Here is a 25,545-nt window from a genome sequence, read left to right as displayed (position 1 = left end):
CTTTCACTTCTTGGCCTAACGACCTCTTTCTCTTAGGTTATGCCTACCATTTCTGGCTTATTAAACTTATGCATACCACATAGTTAGGATAGTCAGATCTAACGACCACGGGACGGTCCTGTATGGGATTTGAACCCCGGTCCTGCCATATGAAGACCGGCGCCGTTTTCGCCTGTACCACCGGGACGCCTCGAATCGTTCGATGAAATTTAATGGGGAGGGGGAGGAAAGAGGGTTCTTATCCTCTTCTTGGATGTGAGGAAAAATGAGGGGGGAGGTGGCTTAGGAGTGGTTGTTGCTTTTTAATAGTTTTTTTTTCCTATGGCCAAACCTAATTCCTTGAACCTATCAGGTTTAAAATTTCGAACCTAGCAACTAGTTCCATTTGAACCTAGGCCGGTGTAATATAAAGCTTACCAGTTTTTTTTATGTTAAAATCAATTGGAATTTGATAATATAATTGTTTAAATGAGCATTGAAATTAGCATTAGCAACTTAATTTATTTTATTTTCTAAGAGAATGCTTCATCTTCCTTGGCACTCTATACAATCTCGAGAGGTCTCGTTTCGGCCTGCCACATTGCTGGCTTTCTTTGACTTGATTTGACCCGGAGCAAGCTTGTCTCAGGTAGTGACACAATCCCAACGCGCACAGGCTGGGTATGGTCTGGATGGGATTTGAATCCCGGTGGTCCCTGGCCATGTCAAGATCGGCGCACCGTTTTCGCCTCAGCTACCGGACACCCGCCCCACGAGAAAGCGTTCACGGCCCATGCTTAAACTAACTAACTAAAACTGTTTCATAGACATCAAAGATCTCCAGATGGGATTCGATCCCCTGTGGGTCTTGTCGCGTTAAAGACAAGCGTCTTTGTCACTAGGCCATCGAACTACTCCAAACAAGAGTTCGAACCACTCCAAACGTACAAACTAAACCAGAGTTAATTTCACAATACTTACATTTCCCAACTAGTTTAGCAATAAATGAAGCACATTTCACACAGTGAAACAAATTTTATAAATATCCAGAATATTATTTCTGTTTCAAGCTTTAATAGTTTTAAATTTAAAAAGTAGTTCACCGCTTTGATATCCACCCATTCCGCAAGTCTCGCAACAGTTTCCCCTATCTGATTTTCATCGCACTCACTTTCAACCTTTTTCCCCTCACCGGGTAAACCCATTTCCCGTCAAGACAATCGGGCTATCGTACAGCTCGACGACAAGCAACCGGCACCCGGCACCAAACGCCTACAGATGAACGTCGCGCTAAAGGTTACGGGCTTGTGCAGGCTCACTGCACTCGTTGGCGGAAATTGTTGCGGGCAAGTGAAGCGGTCGCTGAAGCGCACATAAATTAAGCATCGTAACGGGAAGCCCCGTCAGAGAGTCGAGCCATAAATTAACGCGACAACGATGCACGTGAAGTTCTTTTTTGCGAGCACGGCAGTGAAATTCTTCTCCGGCAGCGAAACTATTGCCGGTGTTGACCTTTTCCTTATTTCGGGGTGGTTTGTTTGCTGAGGGCCACTCGGCGGGGGGGAAAGCATCCCGATCCGTTGCGCAAGTAAATCGGGGGGTAGCTGGAAAATTGTGAGGTCGTTTTTTCTTTTGGTTAACATGGGCGAGATGGGCAGAATGCAACGATAACTAGATTAACTGTATGTGAAGGGCATATATTGCTTGCAGCCACATCCATTACACACGCACCAAAGAGAGAGAGAGAGAGAGAATGAGAAAAATCAATCACGTACGCACAGTTCCAGCATTCGTTTTTCGGGAGACCGAAAAGGACATTAAAATTAAGTCACATTCGCTCCCAAACCAACCGAGCGCGTAGGGAAATAAAAAATGCGCTCTGTGCCACAGAGTGCATTGGGTTGGTGCAGTTTGGTCTCGGTGATAAATTTCATTACCCGCGCTGGCGTTTTTTTTTTCCCTTTCCCCAGGCAACTGCCGCCAGTTGTGCCGCTCATCCCACATCACCTTTAACACGTGAACACCGTGCCCAGTGCCGTTACGGTGCTCCGGTTCACACGGCGGTTCTCGTTTTCGTATATTAAGATCGTACTTGGCGTGGTGATCCCACCCAACCCAACGCCCAAGAGGATCCGGCTCCCATATCGTTCCATCAGCGAACACGGTTGCTGATGCTTCAACTCGTCCACGGCACGTCCACGGCAGTGTGTCAGCAGCATGTCAGTACTCACCCCGAACCCCATGTACGGTGCACAGAAAAAAAAATGACATTGCGAACAAAACCAAAAAATAGCACGCGTTGCCAGTGCATATAACACAGAAATGAAACACCAACCGTAAGGAGAGTATGCCATCAACATTCCACCCCAACCCGATGACATTTCATCTCTCCAGGAAAGAAGAGGAATGGAAAAAGCAACAGCAAAAAAAAAATCCAACGAGATCGTCCAGCCTTTGTTTTCTCTTTAGTTGGTTAAGGTTTAATTGTACCTCAATCAGTAGTAAGGGGGGGAAGGGAGCGAGAGAGGACACCAAAGGAATGGGGAGCTTGAGAGTGGTTGGCAGTGGAAAAGCATAATAATACTAAGTGCCATTATTGAATTATCTTCAACCGAATTAAACCGAAACAGAAACGAGACTCGGCTGGTTCGGTTTGGTTTTGCTGCACTTTATTTGCTTCCAGCTTTCTTCGCTCTCGTTCTAGCGGACGGGTGGTACGGGTGTGTCATCGTAATAAAAGCTTTGCTGGAAAAGCTTCCCTTCTTTTTCACAGCAGCGGCAGCAGCGAGGGAAATGGCTAGAAGATAAAAGAAGCTTGTGCTTTATCTTTTAATCATATTAATTGTTTGTATGAAACCTTTTATTACGAAGACTCTACCTGATGTTTGCTTTTTTGTTGTTTGCTTATTATACACATTTATTTGTGTAAAGCTGTATGAGCTTTATATGATGGATAATATTCTTTTTTTTTACTTCAATGCACCATTTTTGAGCTGGAAGCAAATTGCGCTGCTTCCGAAACGTGTACTGCACTTTGCATACATTTAGGCGTTTTTTGCATATTGACTAACAAATTTTGGTCAGGGGAAAGGGAGGGAAGGGGGAGGGGGGTAATCTTTCTCGAGTCTTTTACCAAATATTGTATTTGGGCTTTGATTGCCTTTAGACCTCTTCATCAGGCTCTAGTTCTGCTTAAAAATAATCGGCTAGCATTCCTGGAAAAGGAAAACTTTTAATTAAGCCTGGGAGAGCTCCCAGGATGTTGTTTCTCGGCAATTAAACATTGGAATCGAATGAATTGGTAAACTTTAAAACCTAGCTAATTGTGTAATGAGATTTTTTGTAGATAACAGGGCGAATTGCTCTATAAGAGTCTCGTACGGTGTAAACCCTTATTAGCAGTAATTGCATACTTTTAGCCGCTTTCCTGTTCTGCTTTGCTGTACGAAGTGCTAGGTCCTGTCGCTCGATTTAATGACGTTTTGTTAGATTTATTTAAGGATGTCGGGCTTCTAGCAAAACAAGATAGAAACCAACATCTTTAACACCAAAACCACCTAAAATAGACCATTCAATATAGCCCTACAACCGACATGGTGAAACATATGGTCCGTGATGGCCCGTGAAGATCTCGTTCTTTTGTACTTGAGCAGGGTAAATTCCAACATTTGGGGGTTACAAAATTGCACTGATGGAATATTAAATTAAGCCCGGACCGTAACCTTAACGAGGATCTTGAACTTTTCGAAGTGATGAGGCGTTTTTGGAACAACATAAGGGTTCTCCATCATCTTGAAGTGATAATCATTGTTTGATTTGCAGTTAAGGCCGGAGACATCACCGATCCATACTTCTTGGGCAACAACAGGTGTGTGACTCTCCTGGCTTATGCTGAACTATATGAATGTGAACGATTTGTAGTTTCCGGTAATCCTTGATTATCTCTGCTTCTTATTCTTTCTTGGTCTGCTCCTATCGAGTACGTCTTAAAGACATGGCCTGATGTCCAATCCGTTTCCAGGAAACATGGTCCATGGCTGTACTCCTCCACCCCCGGCTGCATCCGATCTCCCTCGGGCCTGGCTCCACTTGATCCAGCCTACCAGGTCGCTTTGCTCCTGAAAGCACCTTCCTGGTGAGGCATGAGTTCGGCATCCTCATCACGTGCCCTAACCAGTGTATCCTTCCAGCTGTGGCAACCGTCAGAATATCTGCATAGCCAGAGAGTTTAGCTAGCTCCTGGTTCATTCTCCTTCTCAACAAGAGGAACTGGAAGATGGCGAGCGCAATGGTGTCCTTCCCCAGCTTAATCCAGGACTGGTGCTCGTTGAGGGCTACCGGCCGTATCAGTGTGCGATAGTGCTTATTTGCGTTGAAGGACTCTTCTGGAACTCAGGAGTCTTTGGAGCCCGTAGTAGGCACGATTTCCCAGAGCAATACGCCTTCGGATTTCGCTGCTTACGTTGTTGTCCGAAGTTACGATCTTTCGAAGGTAGCAGAACTCCTCTAATACCTTAAGAGTCGCGCTCTATCCCGGTCAGAGCATCCAACAAGCAGGCACTTCTGTCTTCCACTCATAGAGCCTGAATTCAATCCTATTAGCCTCGCGTTTTAGTCGGGTGTACGCCTCGCACACGATATCGATGTCATCCGCGAAGCCAAGGAATTGGCCAAGAGATTCGATCCTGCGTTGTGGACGTCCGAGAGCCGAAGAATTCCTCAGGCTATCTCGGCTACGAGCGCTGACTTTATGACAAAACTTGGTAAAAATTAGAAAATTAAGATTTTAAAACTATATATCTTATCCATTTAAATGAAACTTAAATCATCAGATCAATATCACGACTCACAAATGTTCCTCTCACTTCGATTTGGCTTATCTTACAGTTCCAATTTTATTTTTCTTCGATCGCTCCATATCTCTGTCGCAAAAGTTTTGCCGCCCCTCCGTACGCAAGCTTCATTATCCAGTTAATGACCTACTTATCTCATCGGTTGTTCATGTGCGCTACCCGGTCCCTAATAGACGACCCCCGTTTAAGGGAGGCCAAAAAAAAATGACTTCAACCCATCAGTTCTCTTCGTGTGACCCGATGCGATAATTCAAATCAACAAGAACTTTTTCCACACACCGATTTTTTTGTGTGTGTGAACTTTCCACCACTATCGTTATAACTAACTCTCCTGCCAGAATCAGCAAACTACACAGAGCCGGCCGGAGGGCAACTATGCCAAAGTTAGCCAGCCAACTGCCTGAGCTTTTACGGCCGTCAAATGGACACTCGGCCGGACTTCAAAACTGTCAACCTCCGGGTGTGTGTGTGTGTTTGTCCGTTGTGTCCCGACTTGTCACATTTTATTATCGCACCAACTCGGGCCAACTTCCCAGAAAGAGGGAGGGGATCCCCATTGTTTGGGGATTGGTTTTTTCCTGCCTTCTGGTGTCTCTCACTCGCTCTCACTAGTGAGGAAAGAAAATCAAACCAACTCAACAAAAAAAAAAAAAAAACCTCCATGCGAAAAGTTACACGAACTTTTCGACGAGAATTATGGCCTTGGTTCTGGCTTTGGCGACGAATTCTGGCGGTAGGAACGTGCCCGCATATGCAACTGGTATCTACGGGTGCTACCGGGTGGCAATAGGGGTAGCACAGCGACCGGAAAGTGAATTATGTCTTCTTAAACACCCCCCATCCCACACTCACACACACACACATGTTTTCGTAATACATCTCTCAGCGCGTGCACAGACTTTTGGGACCCCTTTTTTGTGGGCACCAAGACTTCTTGGGACGAAAAATTCAACCTCGGAAAATCGGAGCGCAAGAAAGTGTAATTTGAGTTTGAGCTGATTTGCCGTTTTAATTTGATTATAAGCTAGGCTATGACGCTGCACGTGTAAGAGGGAATGGGAGCAAAAAAAAAAAAAAGAAATATAGGGAAAATCTCTCCACAACTGTAAAGACCGTTAGCGAGCGAATATTTCCCATTTCCTGTTCATCTCCGCCAGCCCGCCAAAAGGTCGACACAGTCGGGCCATGTTGCTGGTGCAGTCACCGCCATCGTCCCGGCTAGCAGTGGAGCAGTTTTGATGAAATAAATGCAAATGAATTTCGGACCGGCGAAATGAAAATAGAACCCACATTCCCCGTAGGCAATCGTGCGCGCCAACGTGACGTCGGTGGGGGAGGGTCTCCAGGGCGGGGGGCGACATTCGTGACATTTTTCGTGCAGTTTGTCCGTGTCCGACCCACCCATCCCGGGGTTCACTATTTCCGCACGGGAACGCATAACTATGATGTAGCCCATTTCCATATACATTTTTTTTTATTTTGCAGAACAGGCAGCGTTAAAAAAAATTGGCTGGCAGAGAAGAAGAAAGCAAAAACCCCCGGAGCGCAAGCAGAGACATCAAACACAGTCACCACCAACTAGAAGCGGTAGAGAACGCACGGTTATGGTACTTTGGGCCGCTAGAGAGAAAGGGAAGGTGGGGGGGGGGGGGGGAGAACGAAGGGAAAAGTGCAAGTCCTAAACGGCACTATTTCTCGTTTCGTTGATGCACATCGCGGCTGTCTGGTTGCTCGGTTCGTTCGCTGACGCAGAAACCATTATTGAATGTTAACCTTATTTTCCTTGCGTCCTCTTTTTCGTCCAGAAGTTTGCAAAAGGGGGGGGTTTTAGTGGTAGTGGGAGGATGCAAATTGACATTCATCATTTTCATCTACTGGTGCTCGAAATTAGCACCAACGCACAACGGGAAGCCGTGTTGCCGTGCCTTTCCTTGCGTGCCAACCAAAAACACGGGAGCAGGGTTCGTCGTCTGCTTTCTTATTTCGTAGCTGAATATGTTCATTGGTGTGAGGTGCCTTTTTAGGTTTTTGGTTTTTAAATAAAAAAATTGAATCATTTATTTATTCGAAATCAATCTACAAGTGTAGACGCCATTACACAGTAAGAGTTTACTTTACAAATCAAAAATACATACACATTTTGAACGATTTGCTAACGGGTAACGAAGGGCTACGGCCCAATCCATTCTACTAGAACGGAACAAGAACTCCACCACTGTCCTGGCTCAACATGTGTAGAACCTTACCCTTACTCACAAAGTCCTTACTACCTTTACTCACAAAGTCCTAGTAAAGACGTATACTGCGTTTAAGAGGCAGATGCTTAAATGAATGTTTGGCCCCGTTTGTGTGGATGGACAGTAAATGGAGTTGCATTATGATTCCGAGCTCCTTTAAAGATTAGCAGGGTCTAGACACCCCATCAGCTTGAGAATCGCCCAGAACGACCTAGTCCGAAAAGTCGTTTTAGGTCGTGAGCTAAGACAAAAATTGAGATGGCTTTGCTGCTTGTTGAAGTAGAAAACGTCAAGTCGAGCCCATACTGCTGGCGTCCAAGAGTGCCCAAAAAAGTATGTAATAATGGAAGTCTTATATAATAGACTTCCGAATCTTATCCCTTCAGTAAGATGCTTCAACAAACACCTAAATTGAATAATCCAGCAGTCTATGATCTTGTTGGACCTCTAGACAACTCCAGAATCTTAGAGCAAAAACTTCAGGTCCAATTTGTCGCTTCAATTATAATCTTCAAATAAGTTAGTCATCGCCCAGAGTAGCAAGGTCCTTCAATATTCCCAAATATAAACTTCGGCACCAACACCAACTCCAAAAAAAAAAAAACAGGCTACATGTTCCAAACCCTTTGGACGCTTCAGATATTATGGAGACGTTCAGCTTCATGGTTCTATGCATGGATTTTAAAGAAATGATGATGTCCTTAGCAAGAATCCTGATCGAGAGACTGATCGATTTTTTTCACCTTTAGTCTATTTGGGGTTATTTGACATTCACGTCTCGCTTTTTCCGTTGCATAGGACCTTCTCGCGGAAATAAGCGTTAATCCGAGGACATCCTCCTCAGTCATCCTCCATAAGTGCGTTCTAAGCAAGCAGTATATTCGCTACCAATACTTAAGAATTCATGTTTACTAATTTGCTATTAAACAATGCATAATTGACGTGATAATTGCATACTTTTAGGCGTGTCAAGCAATGAAGTGTAAAAATGATTGCCATACAGCTAACCCAAAAGATGCAACCTTTAACGTGTTTCATTCTAGCGGAAGCATTCACCAGCGTGCCTTTGGCACAAGTCGCCTAAAGTGATGCAACCCGCATAACAACCTTATACCACTCTCGCCGCATAAACTGTTTTTGCTTGTCATCTTTAAGAACGCTGTCAATTGGGTTATGAGCAAGCTGATAGCTGCTTCTGCCGCTCTTCTTCTAGACGCTTTTACCAGAGAATAGAAATTTGAATCCCATCAGCTTTCGCTTCTCTATCTCGAGTTTCTTTTAGGTGTGTGTGTGTGGGCTGCTCAGTGCTTATCAAACCTCCAGCAAGTGGTCGGGCACCATCATCATCACCCCGCACCGTACCGTATCCAGCCGGTGCTTCTGCTCCGGTAGATGAAGCCTGCGGTTGATTTGCAATGCAAATGATAGTCACCAACCTACCTTGACGACTCCCTGGCCAAGGAAGTACGAAAGCATGGAACGGATGGGTCGCGTTATGCAAACCAGAATCTTTCCTTCCTTCCCGGCGCGTACGTGCCGAGAAGTGGTGCGACATCGAAATTGGAATACCTAGGCAAGCCAGACAGACAAGCTGATACAATTTAATAAGAGGGGCATGGGCTAATCAGTACAGGTAGATATATTTATGTAACCAGCTTTCCGGCTCACTACCCGTCCGCCTTTCTTGTGTCCCGCTATTTCGATAACGTGTACCTAAGAGTTTTCGGATCAATTTCCGTCGCCACCGACGCCACCGCTGCTTCCCGAGTGAAGGCTCAGGAGCCTCCGACCGTTCATGGGGTCAAGTGCTCTTGGCACTTGGGGATGAAGGACGGATGCGAGTGCTTTATTGCTTTCGGAGGAGATTAAAGCACGGTAAAGTGCAGCCGGATGGTGCTGAACTGCTGTTATAAAGCCCTAAGGTCATGTTCTTCAAAAAAGAGATAGCGAGAGAGAGAGAGAGAGAGAGAAACAATCTGTATCGAATAATCGAGGCAGACCTACTGGACCTGCTACTTTGGTTTCGTCCTTAATTCTTAGCCTCCGGACTGGTCCGGTCTATTCACCCTATTCACTCCACTGTCATCGGAGATGGTTTACATTGAAAATCTGTTTTTCTCCCCCGACATTTTGGACTCTACTTCTTTTTCCCGCTCGCTTTAAAAATGGCAAAGTTTGATTAATCTATCGAAGATTGAATGGACCCGCTGCATGCTGAGCGGTGGGCGGGAAGTTCTATTGGCTTTGGAAATTGAAAATTGGCCCTTTTTTTCGCTATCGCTCACTCACGTTTTTTTATGTATAAATATAGCACTATCCAATTACGCGTATCTGAAGGCGTCAGTCAGACTTTAAAAAACCATTTCTCAAACATTGGAAAATCCAATAAAAATTGTTATAGACGACCTAAGAAAAGCAAAGAGAAGCTTTTTGGGATTTTAAGTCTGGAATATTTGTCGCTTATTTTTTGGGCACGATTGTGTTGAAGGCTGAGGACCGGACACCTTCCTTTACTCAGTTCCTTGTTCCTTCACTTTTCGTGCACCATTTCGCTCAACTGACCAACTCAATTTTAACCAAGACTCATTCATGGTGGCATGAAAGCAAACAATTAGTCCCAATCCACTCACTCTTTTTCAATCCCTATCCATTCTCTGTCGGGCCGGTCCGGTAGCCATGAGGACAGCGGAGCCGGTCTTCACATGGCAGAACCGGGGTTCAAACCCCATCCAGACCGTACGTAGGACTGACTACTTTGCCAACGGGTAAAATTAAATCACAGAAAGCCAGAAATGGGAGGCCCGAGACCTTTCGAGGTTTTACTGTCAAGGAAGAAGAAGCAGAAGATCCAATCTCAAACCGAATCTTAACAGAATCCACATCGAATCCCAATCGAGTTCCAATTAAATCCCAATCGAATATCTATCGAATCCCTTTCAGATTTGAATCGGATTCGAATCGGAACCTTGCCGAATCTGAATAGGATTCAGATCCCAAATCCAATCCAAAACGGATTTGAATTCATTATTAGGAGCAAATCTGCTTCGAATCTGTATAGGGATTCCTCGAATCTTACTTATCCTGAACCTCCCTACATGACTTTCAATAACTCCTGTACACTGAGGTTCAAACTATTTCCCACTAACTTATTTTGCAGCCAAAATGGGCAGCATCTAGATGGGTAACATTTTTTCCTTTGCTACTTTCTATTAACTGAGTCTCACAGGTAACATAGCTAGAAACACTCATCCTATCATGGACAGACCATAGGCCAAGACACGAATCCGGGGGCACGTCTGGTGGACGAGGTGATAACGACGCCAGACACGACAGAACCGGAGTTCATATCCCATCATGACCGTCTAATTAGACAACAGTGTTGCATATTGGAATTAAAAGAAGTCCGTACAAAGGATAGGGCAGGAGCTACAAGTTCTCACCTTGATGGGATTAGACTGGGCCTTGTTGCATTTGCAGATGAAGAAAATATGTTGCGGTCATCTCTTTGCAAATAGTTTTTCAAATATTTTTTTTTTAAGATGCACTGAACTTTACAATATTTTTGACAACACCTTTGCTAGTTACAATTTCTATACTTTGCCTAAAATCTAAACACTTGACTGCTAAAAGCAGAGGACGGTGAAAAACTATCAACGGTTACTTTGATGGTAACATACACGTGTCGCTACACGACAGCCAACGCACACCAATATAAAAATCTTGGTTTCTTTTGTTTTTGAGTAAAATTTGTCAAAAAGTTATCCACTAATGACCGCTTGATCCAGCGGCCGTTTACAGTCCTATGCGTTCTACATAACTATACGAACACCTGATTTGTTTTAAAGAATAGAACTAAAAGAGATAGCTTAAATTGATGTTTTAGTGGGTTATAGAGAAACACAAAACAAATATTTTGAATAAAACATTGTAATTTTACACTCAATTAAGCTTTTTTTTCTGCCTTATGCAAATTCTTCCATCTAACCTAACTATAGGAGCACATGGGGAGAATATTTTTCTCGGTTATTGTAATGGCTTTTAAAATCGTGCAAAAATACAAGTAGCTTTAGAGCAACTTTTATTTATATAAAAATCTATTTGAATTATTTTATTAAGAGTTAAAAAAAGGTTAAATTGTATAAAAGTCGGTACAGCCATATCATAGTTTGCTCATCTTGCTCTTAGAACAACCATCCGGAATGTATTGCGCCTAGAGATAGGCAAATCGCATTACACTCTTTTGCATCCATATCCGCCTCATTGCATTATTGTCTATCTTCATTATCATTGGTCAAGGCCAGGGAGCTCGAGTTTGAAGAAGATCGAAATTAACTTACCAACTAAACAGCTTCTTCATATTAATGCATTTTACAAAAGAAAATATTTTATCTTTGTAAAATTAATAGGTAGGGCACTTAGATTGTCCCTAGACAAGCGACGTGCCGGCTACGTTATTGCGTGCTGTTCATTTTGACTTTGAATTGTACAATTTAATTAAGGCGCTTCTGATTAATACGACCGAGATTTGATTTACCTTCCTGCTGCATTATTAGCGCACAGCAAACAAATTAATTGTGTATAGTGTTTGGAATAAGTGTAATCAAGGCTAGCATAACGTGAGCGCCTACAAGTATGCAATATGCTAACGTAAAACTCCTCTCATCATGACAGTCCACACACGTGCCTATATTAATTTGGCAAACAACAGTTTATGATAAATTCAAAGGCACGATTAATTAATCGCATTAAACAGTGAAATTTAAGCTGCAACGTACACTCGCCGCTGTGATACGCGTATTCAATTAAAACTTTTTTTTTTAATGTGTACAGTGTGCCAACACACATTGAACAGTCAATTAACGAAACGGCGCAAGCAATGCTGTGCACTTCTTAATTAACGCCTTCTGTGACGGATCTGTGTAGACAGTAAACTTCACCCGGCCGCACGTTACCCTCCAGGGCCGGCCTTGTCCTTGAAACTGCTGACGAGGAAGTTCGCAGCCGGGGAGCGGCTACATTTATGCGACTGTACGACACCATCCACCTACCGTCCTGGGAGATGGGAATGGGATATGGCAGAAAAACTTTGCCATTGTTCCACCCCTGTGACGAACGATAATGTTGTTTATCGCTAAAAAAAAGAAGAGCGTATTTACACAATATTTTCATTAACCGTGCGACTAAGAGGATGTGCACGCGAAACGAGACCCGTCAACGTACCGTGAGCGGTGAAAACTTTTCTCCCAAACCTTGTAATACCATTGGAACTGTTTTTGGTCCAGCTTTGGCCCTGTTGCTGGTTTGCCAGGCCCGCTTTGGGTACGCCAGACGTAGCAGCTGTGTGTAGCAGAGTTTGAAATGGTTTCCAGATGGTTTCTGCGCTGGAACGTAGCAAACCGGGATGCACTGCGTTTTGCCGGCTGGTTTCGCACGCCCGGTAAACCCGACCCACGCAGTAAAACGAGCCTTTATTTCATGGTTGCGTTACGTTTACGCTGCCTTCGTCCTAAAATAACACATGTAGACAGAATTTGTTACGGTGTTTGAGAGGGATGGTAAGGGTTTGGCCTTTAGGGCCGAACTAATTGGCTGTGTGATATGGTGCAATATTTATCCGATTTGCTGGATTTCATCAGATTATGCTATGTTTATGGTTAAGCTTCTTGTAATTTCGGCAATTTGGGTTAATTTAAAACATACATAAAATAACATAAGAACATAAAAAATAATTCACCTTTCAGAAAAAAATATAAAAGTTTTGCTTTCCTCGCTACGCCTAAAAGTATGCATTGGTTATATGAAAATTGGTTTTTGTTGTTCTTTACAACTCAATGCCACAGCAATGCGGCCAGGCAGTCCTTCATGAATAAAAAAAACAACAACTCAATGCCACATCAGCTTTATCTAGCTCATCATGCTTTTGTATCGTTCCATGAAACACAATACTCATCCAGTCCTATACTAGGGATTGTTCTTATGGCATTCTTATTTGGCTGTGACAGCTGTTTGGAATGGGAGCTGTTTTCACCATTCCACTACAGGGACGGCACGGTGGTAGACGCAACATTCAAATCCCAACCGTTCCCCCGTAGTGAGGACTTGACTATCCAACAACGTGGAATCATCAAGTCTAGTAAGCCAGAAATGGCAGGTATGACCTCAACATGCCAAGAAGAGAGGGAGAAACAGCAATTGGAATTAAAAAGCGTCGAGATGTACTATCCTCCGAAAGCGCGTGGGCAAATGATCCCCAAAATCATTCTTCTCAACCCGGTGTTGGATTAAAATAAGAATGTTGTCCATGCTTCGTTAGTGATGACTAAGCTAACTAATCTTTTCTATCACTGTAGCTGCTGTACCTGTTCCAATGAGCCTGTTTGGCCCCCTCTGCAGCTCTTACCAAACGGGTCGCTAACTAGTACCTCCCTGGTGGGACATGAGTCCGGCATTCTCAGCCGTGGCTCAGCCAAAGAATCTATCAAGGTTACAGAACTCCTCTACCATCTCGAGATCGTCGCCGTCAGCTGATACTCTGCTTCGGATGCAGGCTTTACCACGATTAGAGCCCCCACAAGCAGGCACTTTGTCTTCGAATTGATCCTCGAAGGGGGATTAATCCTATGAGCTTCGCCTTTCAGCCACTGCTGATGATTTCCTAAAATGAATAAGCACTTTGTTAATAAAATAAATAAAAAATCTACCCAACTCACCGCCAACCTCTTTCTGATGAACTTTGTTGTCCTTTTTCTCTCATTTGCAGATGATCAAGATGATGGTTACCGTGGTGATTGTATTTACGATCTGCTGGCTACCGTTTAACTTCCTGATGGTAAGCATTACCCCCAAACCGCCGCCATCTTTTTCGGGTGACTGCTCCATACGCTTCCATCTTGTACGCTACTTCCAATCCCGCTCTCCTGCAGGTGATGAAGCTCCCTTCGTCCTGGGATCTGCTGCCGTACTTCTGGTTCGCCTTCCACTGGCTGGCGATGTCGCACAGCTGCTACAACCCGATCATCTACTGCTACATGAACGCCCGGTTTCGCAGCGGCTTCATCCTGGTGCTGCACGGTGTGCCGGGACTGCAGCAGATTTGCTGCTGCATACGCCACACGCCCCCGACCATTGCACGCAACGTCGGTTCCAGCGTGGCCCTCGCCGGTGAGATGAATGGCCTGTACGGTGCCAACGCACTGCGAAGAAAAGCGGGAGTGCGAGTTAGGTGCCACCCAGGATAACAAACCACCATGTTTTTTTCTTCTCCTTTTTGTTCCTATGTTCTATTGTTGTTTCTTTTACTACTTACCGTTCCTACCGTTTTTTTCTCCTGCGCTGCGTTGCTCTTCTTGCCGTGCTTGTGTGTGCTTTTGTTTGTGACGCGCTCAGTGTTTCGCTAGTTTTCGCTAGTCGGTTAAGAGGAGCGTAACGCCTTAAGATACCTTAAAATTAAGTACACACACACACACACACTCTTACATATAAACGGTTCTAGTTAGTGATGGGTTCTCTGGAACGCACCCACGGTTCCGATCCGGTTCCGAGCAATGTGATTTCGATACCGATTCAGAACCGTCTGGAACCGTCCGGAACCGACCGGAACCGTCGGAACTAGTAGTAGTCACAGCGCGTACAATCACTTTCACTAGCTTAATGTTGAGTTGTGTAGCGTTCATGTTCCTCCTCCTTCTCCACAACTAACACACCTCACAGACAAACGATCGATACTGATTGGACACCTCACATTAGTTTGTTTTTGTTTTTGCATGACGCTAACGGAGAGATCCATGTGATGCAGGAAGCTCTCTTCACGTGTAACAGCATCCGATTGAGCATCAGCAGCCGACGACGGACCCTAGCTTTATGACTCCCTGACTTAACGCCTCAACTCCCTCTACATCTAAACGACGCTCTGTGTGTCTCTGTGTTGGTCTGTGTAGGCCTAACACATTCGTTCATTGTTCTATGACTCAGTCAGCGCATATAGTCTCTCTTTTTAACCGTTCCTCCATGTCTCTGTCTAGTTAGAACCTGGTTGATTCTGTAAGGTTGGCATGTTGTCCATAATCGATGTGTTGGTGTGAGATGCAGTGGTGGTTCGGTCAGGCCTGATCGTCTCCAAAGAAAGTCTGAAAGTCGGCAATCCGAGACCTCTCTTCCCTAGTTTTGTGGGTTTGCAGAGCCACAAAAGAAGAAGAAGAAGCGTTGTGAGATGAGAAGCTCTTGGAATTATCAAAAGACTCATGAAACATTTCCATTGAAACACTCCAAGTAGATACGACAGCGGTGGCGGTTTTTACACGGCAAATCCCATCTGGACTGTTCGCCCATAGTGAGGACTGGCTATATCAAACTATGCGGTATCATTGATTCTAGTGAGCCAGGCATGGCAGGCATGATCTTAAGAGGTCGTTAAGCCAAAAATTTAATTAATTTTTTAACATAGAACCATTTGCTATCCATAAGCACATGTGTTACTATTAGAACACAGTTACGTCATTTTCAACTTTGACCAACATTCCAACACGTTTACCCAGTGTCATTAACTGCAATTCGATCCGCAATAAAATCTGATGCCTGCTCCCGATTCTGGCGTGACGCTGACATCGCCTCAGCTTCAGCGATGTGACTCAATGTGTTTGGAAGAGTGGAGAGAAGCATTTTTATGACTGTAATGCTTTATTTTTTTCAGTCTTTTGAAGATCAAAACGAGTTTCAACTATTCAGATGAACTTCTACTGAATGTCCACAATCAAATAAGGATTCTACATGATTTTGACCATCTTAGAGCTCACAGACTTTAGACAAAGATTTGATAGGTTAGACACAGTTTGGACTCCGCTAAGGTCCGCTAAGAACGTTAACGTCAGTGTTTGTTGGACGTATGAGTATGAGAAGATCCGTACGCCTTTCTACATCAACTGGAGAATGCTGCCCTCTTGAAAGGTTTATGACCATTTGCTTTATTGCGGCTTGCCTTTTCTTTTTCGACAGGCTTCTCCAAGCTTACGGCAACCGTCGGAGAATGAATCTGTGCCGGGAACATGTGTTACCCATTGCTCGATCTACATTCTTTACCGTTTTCATAACGCTTACAATTACTCCATAGACTTTCCACAAACTTTTCCACAAACTTAAGATAAAGAAGAGGAAGAAGACTCGACTTTTCCACTATTTTTCGTAAAATGAGACTTTATATTAATTGTACTTTCATAAAATACCCAAGATAATATTACTCTAAAGACTTCAACACTTAAAGAAGATACTCCAACAATGCAATAAGGAAAATGCTAGCGCAGTTATTGCACTTGAAAATAATGCAATTACAATTATACTGTTGCAATTATGCAAATTCCACAGCCAGTCGCGCCTGACGTGTGGTGTTAATGTTTTACGATCCTAGCGCTCCCCCTGGGGTCCCGTCTGAACACTGAAGACGGAACGAAACAGAATCAAAACAAATAATTACGAAACAGACCTTGACATATTTACAGGAACAAACTGATTGTTTGACAACAAAAAAACAAAATTCGTAAAACTTTCATGAAATTTACACAAAAAACTAAAGTTCGTATAAGTTTTTAACAATACTAAAAAAAATCAGATTTAAGGACTTTTAATTTGTTTTTGCACTTTTGTAGTTGAAAGATTTGGTTTGACAGTTTAGTAAAATAATTTTAAAAGAACTTACATAAAAAAATATTTTTTTATTTCAAAATTAATTAAAAGATTTAATTTAGAACAAAAATATTTTTGACATTTTCTTTAAGTTTTTTTTTATTATTTTAATAATTGTTGAAGTTTTTGTTCTTCGATAGCATCTTTCTTATCCGTGATTGTTTGCATACCATCAGTTCAGCCCGCACGCTCGTGTTGGTATTTTCTTCCGTTATTTTTTTAAAATAATTTTATGATTTTTGCATTGATTTGTCACTGCTCGTATGTGTATGTGTTGATGGCTGGCTGGCTCCGCCGGACTATAAAAGGGCGATCGGCGCACGGCTCGATCGTCAGTTCAGTTGGCTGTCGAGAGCTGTGTGCATCTCTCACAGCCTTCTGTGCTGACACACAAACTCCCTCACATCAGTCAGCTCAGTTGGCTGGCCTGAACTGGGTAAAGTAGAATTCTGCTTTACTCAGGTTTGGCACAACTGAAGTCTGTGACTTTGATTATACCCCGTAGCTGGGATAGTCAAGTCATGCGCGTACGAGCGTGCCGGTCCAGGTGGGATTCGAACCCACCGGCGCTCCGATATCGTTTCGGCCACCTCGGACCGTCCCCATGGCCATGTCCAACGAAGCCAAAGTTATCGAACAAATGCAGCTGATGCAGCTTCCCCTTCCTCCGCTTGTTTCCCATACGTTTAGGACCTACTGAACTGTGAGTTAAGCGTAACTAATCAGCCCATTCCCGACTCGCCGGTGGAATCGCGTTCCCTACCGTCACCGGCTTTAAGTTTTATTGCCATGACAGCCCCGCATGACTCAATCTCAGTAAACGACCTCGGTTGCTGTTTAATGTGTCCATTCACCCTTTGGTATTCGTTTACCGCTCAATAGAATCGATTATACAACACCATGTTGCGTTTTGAAAGCTGATTTGTCAAATAATAATTGTTCAACGCCTGAAAGTATGCAATCAAAATTTTGGCTGTTCAGTTGATGTTGTACTGTGGAGTTTAAATGTCCGCTGCGGTCAAGAGGTCAGAGTCAACGTTTGTGTTTCATTGTTTTGTTTTGCTTTGCTTTAATGTAGGACAGAAAGCTTCAAAATTGGCAATAAAAGGCATCGTAACACAAAAGACCAATCCGTAGAACGTTGGTCGCCAGCAACGACAGAAATTATGCATTGCTGATTGAAAAAATGTTTTCCCCTCTTCTATTTACCATATCAACCTAACCGCACTTCCATCATTGATCGTCCGGATCATCGCCGTGCAGGAATCGATGAAGTATCGCATCTGCATCGAGTTAACACATGCACCACATACATAAGCACCAGAAGGAAACCGAACCACAACGTACAGGTAGGTGATTTGAGGTATTGATTGTATTCATTAGATCGGTTTAGTGCCCGAGTCCGAAATTGATTCCGGATAGTAGGTTCAGTTTCGAGTTCCGAAAGCCTGGACCCTGAGCTTAGTTCAAGTTATCCGACTTTCCGATATTACAAGACATGAGCGTTTGGCTTGACGCAGGTCTCTCCTCTTCTGTCAACACATTGATTCCAAAGTCGTTTGGTGTTTGCTTCTTTGAACCCCTTTCCATGAAGTCATTATTCTGATCGGTGGTTAGATAATTGCTGATCGAGTATTGCTCCGTGATCTGGTCTCCTTCGGCTATAGTCCATCATATCAATCGTAGCGAGCGAGTGCAGAGATCCGTCACCAGGTGATCCTAGGTGATCGTTCCGCTGCTCTGCTCTATTACGAGGATAGATGTCGGATGCACAGCTTTGCATGCCTTGAAGATAGCCCATTCCTTTGCCGCAGCACTTCTCCTCAATTACATTGATGACCCTGCCCTGCCTCTGGTCTATCCAACCTAATGTTCCCTTCAGTGCCCTTCGTACCCGACGTACTTCCCCATATTGCTAGACTTTACAGTACAATGTGTTGTGAAGATACTATTCTGAAGAGCTTCTCCTTCCTTTTTTCCGTTCCAGTCTGATATCCTCTATACATAAGCAAGGTCAGGCCATAATTAGTATGGTTAGATAAGATATAACACACCTAGTATAGCCAACAGCATCCTACAGAGAAGCATCTTCTCTCTCTGGTTACTTTCATTGGACCTGTTCCCAGTTCATAGGCCTTTTTACACCTTTAATGACCAGTTTAATGACTTGGTTTCGCCACTTTTCTTCTTATTGACATGAACACCAAAATTAAGATTTGAATGCCTCCTAACTGTACTGAGAGCCCATTTCCTCTTCTAACTTTTCCAGGTACAGTCGACGGAGACGTCCCTGCTACGGTGATACCAGCAGAACTACGACTAGAGCGCACCCGTCACCGGCACCGGCAAGCTATTTGGTGGTGGAATCGGTGGTGCCGGTGCTGCACGGGCCACGCTCCAAGGACGGTCAGCTAATGGCGGTAATGGCGGGCCGGTCGGTGGTCAACGGAAGCGACGCACCTGTCAGAATGGTGGCGGTGACGGTGAATGGAGGAACGGTCCCAACCAGTGCATCGAACTGATCATCATGGAGACGAACGAGGAGCTTGCGGTTGCGGCCGAGGACATGCCGATTGCGGACGAACAGGCTGACGACGGTGCTGGTGTTCCGGTACCGTCCTCATCCGATCTCCCGGGATAGGGCCCGTTGCACGTCCTGGCATTTGGGGAAGCGTAGATTTGTTGATATAAGTGAGGGAGAACAAAAATCAATTTGCTATATTTACACCCACTATCGACATACCTGAAACGTCTTTTACCAACTCATCACCAACTTTGCTTCCGGATCCGTACGTCAATCCATCCATCCGTCCGCACAAGAATCCATTACCACAGCGTGTAGTACACACCACATCTCGGTTTTCATTGGAGATCCCCTTTTTCGAGCGATCCAGACGAAGATGGAGAGAACGTAAAATACTACTCAACTCATGGGGTGTCTGGTGCTGACAGCGAGTCCTGCAAAGATGATTGCTGGTCGCCGGCGAACCCTGCAAATGTATATTCCTTCTTCCTTCGCCGATAGCAGTGAGAGTGTTTCATCCTTTTTTTCACGAACGAATCGGAACGAACAGGCACGCTAGAAAGAAGAAGCTGATGCATCCGCGGTTAATGTGACACTGTGTTTCCCTTCCCACTGTGCGCGAAAATGGAAGGTACAGAGCAGAGAGTATTTGAAACACTACGAGCTAGATAAGAAAGATGGCGCTACCTATATACGATGGCTCGTTGCCGTACAACAGTTAAGCTAATCTAATCTCCCGTTTTATGCTGCTAGAATTTAACAAACAAACAAACACTGATCAACTAAATTAGTGACAAAAGGCTGATGTCGATAAATAGAGATGCGTAAGGGTGCCGACCTCTGTGCATAGCGCCAACGTGTCCCATTTTGGTCCGATTTTGGAGGATGCGGTCCCCCGGGATGGATCAATGGTCTGTGTCGCATTATCAACAAGTAATAGTTAAACTACATGTTCAGCGCCTCCGTGATAATGGACGACAGACGGAAAGTTGTATAGATCCAGCGCACGTCGTTTACAGCGATCCAGCAAATAACTTAAAATCCGATACACACTATTCATATTCTCGGCAGGGCAAGTCTCGCCGTGCATTTGATGTTTACCAGAAGGTCTGGCCCGAAATAGTTTAAAACTTTGACAAAATTCAGAAAAAAATAGAAGAATATTAACCATCGAAAGAAAATCGATACCAGCTAGAACCCTTCCGGGTCTTCTTCAACACGCGGGCGAGATATTGCACCAAGAGAGAAGAAAATGTTGCGTTAATATGTTTCAGTGTTTCAGCCCGCACGCTGTACGGACAATTGACAAACTCTATGGAAATCATGAAACCAAAACTAATAAACCAGTATTTTGTATGTATCCTCTTCTCAATGGTATTCAAGCAATGTATGTGCGTTTGTGTGATATTATTTTTGACAATCGGAATCTTGCAGAGTGTAAACTTCTTCACGACACATCAGCTATCGGTAGGTAGTTATAACCTGGAACCTGGCGACTCTGATTCGCAGCTTAAAAGAAAGGTCTTTGTACAGCTCATAGAAGACGACAGGTGGTTCTTCTCGATTCCCTGGACAAAGATGAGAGAAAGGAACCTTCAAAAGGTACCCAGATCAAGGATCCTGTCGCGATCCTCAGACCCTTTGAGCTGGATTATGGCCCGCGGAAGCGGACCAAGAAGCCGATGCCTATCCATGAAACATTTCCATTGAAACACTCCAAGTAGATACGACAGCGGCGTAGAATGGCAGGCATGATCTTAAGAGGTCGTTAAGCCAAGAACTTAATTAATTTTTTAACAAAGAACCATTTGCTATCAGTAAGCAGATGTGTTACTATTAGAACACAGTAACGTCATGTTCAACTTTGACCAACATTCCAACACGTTTACCCAGTGTCATTAACTGCAATTCGATCCGCAATAAAATCTGATGCATGCTCCCGTTTCTGGCGTGACGCTGACTTCGCCTCAGCTTCAGCGATGTGACTCAATGTGTTTGGAAGGGTGGAGAGAAGCATTTTCATGACTGTAATGCTTCATTTTTTTCAGTCTTTTGAAGATCAAAACGAGTTTCAACTATTCAGATGAACTTCTACTGAATGTCCACAACATAATAAGGACTCCAGATGATTTTAGACAAAGATTTGATAGGGTAGACACAGTTTGGAAAGGTCCGCGAAGAACATTAACGTCAGTGTTTGTTGGACGTATGAGTATGAGAAGATCCGTACGCCTTTCTACCGGATGAACCGGAGAATGCTGCCCTCTTGAAAGGTTTATGACCACTTGCTTTATTGCGGCTTGCCTTTTCTTTTGCGACAGGCTTCTCCAAGCTTACGACAAACGTCGGAGAATGAATCTGTGCCGGGAGCATGTGTTACCCATTGCTCGATCTACATTCTTTACCAATTTTCTTAACGCTTACAATTACTCCATACACTTCGAGATAAAAATATGAAATAGGAGATTTTTTGTTTAAATAAGTCTCTATTATGTTTTTTTATTACATTTTTTTATTTATTTATTCATTACGACGAACAGATGCCGTATTGTCAAATGTTTTATATAAGTGTTGCTCACAATTTTGCTTCTTTATTTTATTTAAATTTTTATCCATATAAGTAATAAGACTTTATTTTTTCATAACTTTATTTTATTTTTATTTACTAAGCTCACTAAATTTACTAAAATACTAATTTTTTGTGGATTTTTTTATTAAATGAGATAAGATTAAATTTTTTCTTACCTTAATTTTTGACTGGCTGACTCAGCTGGCCTATAAACAGGTGATCGATTCTTGGAACGATCGTCGGCGATCACCTTACTAAGACAGTTCGGAGCTGTCGAGAGTTCCTCACACAGGCAAGACTCTGGATAAGTAATTGCTGGTCGTGGAGCAGAATTTTTTGTTACCGCCATTTGCAAGAGGTGTTTTGAAGCCGGATTCTTTATACAACCCGGGTATCGAATCCCGTCCGGACGGGGCCGTCTCCACCGCTGGAGCCGATTATCCCAGCTTTCGATAAAATAAAGTCAACTAAAGTGAGCAAAGACAGGAAGAAGAAACTTTTCCACAAATTTAATATAAAGAAGAAGAAGAGGAAGAAGACTCGTTTTTTGCACTATTTTTCGTAAAACGAGTCTTAATAATAATTTACTTTCATAAAATACCCAAGATAATATTACTCTAAAGACTTCAACACTTAAAGAAGATACTCCAACAATGCAATAAGGAAAATGCTAGCGCAGTTATTGCACTTGAAAATAAAGCAATTACAATTATACTGTTGCAATTATGCAAATTCCACAGCCAGCCACGTCTGACGTGTGGTGTTAATGTTTTACGATCCTTGCGCTCCCCTGGGGTCCCGTCTGAACACTGAAGACGAAAAGAAACAAAATCAAAACAAATAATTACGAAACAGACCTTGACATATTTACAGGAACAAACTGATTGTTTGACAACAAAAAAACAAAATACAAAAAGTAGAGTTCGTATAAGTTACTCTCAATACCAAAATTTTTCAGATTTATAGGACTTTAATTTATTTTTGCACTTTTGTTGTTGAAAGATTTGGTTTGACAATTTAGTAAAATAATTTTAAAATAACTTACAAAAAAAAATAAAAAAATATTATTTTTTGTTTCACAATTAATTAAAAAAATTAATTTAGAACAAACATATTTTTCACATTTTCTATAAGTGTATTGCTATTATTTTTATAATTGTTGATGTTTTTGTTCTTCGATAGCATCTTTCTTATCCGTGATTGTTTGCATACCATCAGTTCCGCCCGCACGTTCGTGTTGGTATTTTCTTCCGTTATTTTTTTTAAAATAATTTTATGATTTTTGCATTGATTTGTCACTGCTCGTATGTGTATGTGTTGGTGGCTGGCTGGCTGGCTCCGCCGGACTATAAAAGGGCGATCGGCGCACGGCTCGATCGTCAGTTCAGTTGGCTGTCGAGAGCTGTGTGCATCTCTCACAGCCTTCTGTGCTGACACACAAACTCCCTCACATCAGTCAGCTCAGTTGGCTGGCCTGAACTGGGTAAAGTAGAATTCTGCTTTACTCAGGTTTGGCACAACTGAAGTCTGTGACTTTGATTATACCCCGTAGCTGGGATAGTCAAGTCATGCGCGTACGAGCGTGCCGGTCCAGGTTGGATTCGAACCCACCGGCGCTCCGATATCGTTTCGGCCACCTCGGACCGTCCCCATGGCCATGTCCAACGAAGCCAAAGTTATCGAACAAATGCAGCTGATGCATCTTCCCCTTCCTCTGCTTGTTTCCCAAACGTTTAGGACCTACTGAACTGTGAGTTAAGCGTAACTAATCAGCCCATTCCCGACTCGCCGGTGGAATCGCGTTCCCTCCCGTCACCGGCTTTAAGTTTTATTGCCATGACAGCCCCGCATGACTCAATCTCAGTAAACGACCTCGGTTGCTGTTCAATGTGTTCATTCACCCTTTGGTATTCGTTTACCGCTCAATAGAATCGATTATACAACACCACGTTGCGTTTTGAAAGCTGATTTGTCAAATAATAATTGTTCAACGCCTGAAAGTATGCAATCAAAATTTTGGCTGTTCAGTTGATGTTGTACTGTGGAGTTTAAATGTCCGCTGCGGTCAAGAGGTCAGAGTCAACGTTTGTGTTTCATTGTTTTGTTTTGCTTTGCTTTAATGTAGGACAGAAAGCTTCAAAATTGGCAATAAAAGGCATCGTAACACAAAAGACCAATCCGTAGAACGTTGGTCGCCAGCAACGACAGAAATTATGCATTGCTGATTGAAAAAATGTTTTCCCCTCTTCTATTTACCATATCAACCTAACCGCACTTCCATCATTGATCGTCCGGATCATCGCCGTGCAGGAATCGATGAAGTATCGCATCTGCATCGAGTTAACACATGCACCACATACATAAGCACCAGAAGGAAACCGAACCACAACGTACAGGTAGGTGATTTGAGGTATTGATTGTATTCATTAGATCGGTTTAGTGCCCGAGTCCGAAATTGATTCCGGATGGTAGGTTCAGTTTCGAGTTCCGAAAGCCTGGACCCTGAGCTTAGTTCAAGTTATCCGACTTTCCGGTGTTACAAGACTTGAAAGTATGGCTTGACGCAGGTCTCTCCTCTTCTGGCAACACATTGATTCCAAAGTCGTTTGGTGTTTGCTTCTTTGAACCCCTTTCCATGAAGTCATTATTCTGATCGGTGATTAGATAATTGCTGATCGAGTATTGCTCCGTGATCTGGTCTCCTTCGGCTATAGTCCATCATATCATTCGTATCGGGCGAGTGCAGAGATCCGTCACCAGCTGATCCTAGGTGATCGTTCCGCTGCTCTGCTCTATTACGAGCATAGATGTCGGATGCACAGCTTTGCATACCTTGAAGATAGCCCATTCCTTTGCCGCAGCACTTCTCCTCGATAACATTGATGACCCTGCCCTGCCCCTGGTTTATCAGACTACAGTGTGTTGTGAAGATACCATTCTGAAGGGCTGCTCCTTCCTGTTGTCCGTTCCAGTCTGATATCCTTTATACATAAGCAAGGTCAGGCCATAATTAGTATGGTTAGATAAGCTATCTAACACACCTAGTATAGCTAACAGCATCCTACAGAGAAGCATCTTCACTCTCTCTCGTTATTCTCATTGGACCTGTTCCCAGTTCATATGCCTTTTTACGCCTTAGTTCATATGCCTTTTTACATGAACACAAAAAATAAGATTTGAATGCCTCCTAACTGTACTGAGAGCCCACTTCCGTTATAACTTTTCCAGGTACAGTCGACCGAGACGTCCCTGCTACGGTGATACCAGCAGAACTACGACTAGAGCGCACCCGTCACCGGCACCGGCAAGCTATTTGGTGGTGGAATCGGTGGTGCCGGTGCTGCACGGGCCACGCTCCAAGGACGGTCAGCTAATGGCGGTAATGGCGGGCCGGTCGGTGGTCAACGGAAGCGACGCACCTGTCAGAATGGTGGCGGTGACGGTGAATGGAGGAACGGTCCCAACCAGTGCATCGAACTGATCATCATGGAGACGAACGAGGAGCTTGCGGTTGCGGCCGAGGACATGCCGATTGCGGACGAACAGGCTGACGACGGTGCTGGTGTTGCGGTACCGTCCTCATCCGATCTCCCGGGATAGGGCCCGTTGCACGTCCTGGCATTTGGGGAAGTGAAGATTTGTTGATATAAGTGAGGGAGAACAAAAATCAATTTGCTATATTTACACCCACTATCGACATACCTGAAA

The 25,545-nt window shown here is 43.7% G+C and overlaps 1 protein-coding gene and 1 long non-coding RNA gene across 21 annotated transcripts in view; one reads left to right on the top strand and one right to left on the bottom strand.

Moving 5' to 3' along the window:
• LOC118517381 (RYamide receptor) overlaps positions 1 to 20,654 on the top strand; it is a 104,022-nt gene extending 83,368 nt beyond the window's left edge. For 19 of the 20 annotated variants that reach the window (XM_036063409.1, XM_036063427.1, XM_036063423.1 and 16 more), the window contains 4 exons: positions 13,830 to 13,898; positions 13,993 to 14,230; positions 18,008 to 18,093; positions 19,014 to 20,654. In XM_036063409.1, coding sequence (XP_035919302.1) covers positions 13,830 to 13,898; positions 13,993 to 14,230; positions 18,008 to 18,093; positions 19,014 to 19,046 — 426 coding nt within the window. In that variant the 3' untranslated portion in view covers positions 19,047 to 20,654. Of the gene's footprint in view, positions 1 to 13,829; positions 13,899 to 13,992; positions 14,287 to 18,007; positions 18,094 to 19,013 lie in introns of all 20 variants that reach the window. The other variant, XM_036063428.1, reaches the window with a different exon arrangement.
• Positions 10,061 to 13,887, bottom strand: LOC118517384. The gene is made up of 3 exons (XR_004908296.1): positions 13,787 to 13,887; positions 12,290 to 13,724; positions 10,061 to 12,200 (listed from the first exon to the last, which is right to left on the bottom strand). It is a non-coding gene; the product is annotated as an uncharacterized LOC118517384 (long non-coding RNA).
• Positions 20,655 to 25,545: the final 4,891 nt, after the last annotated feature.

Source organism: Anopheles stephensi, chromosome X, assembly GCF_013141755.1.
Source record: "Anopheles stephensi strain Indian chromosome X, UCI_ANSTEP_V1.0, whole genome shotgun sequence".
Lineage (NCBI taxonomy): Eukaryota > Metazoa > Arthropoda > Insecta > Diptera > Culicidae > Anopheles > Anopheles stephensi.
Note: the sequence above shows the minus strand (reverse complement) of the source record. Positions and strands in the feature narration are given on the sequence as shown.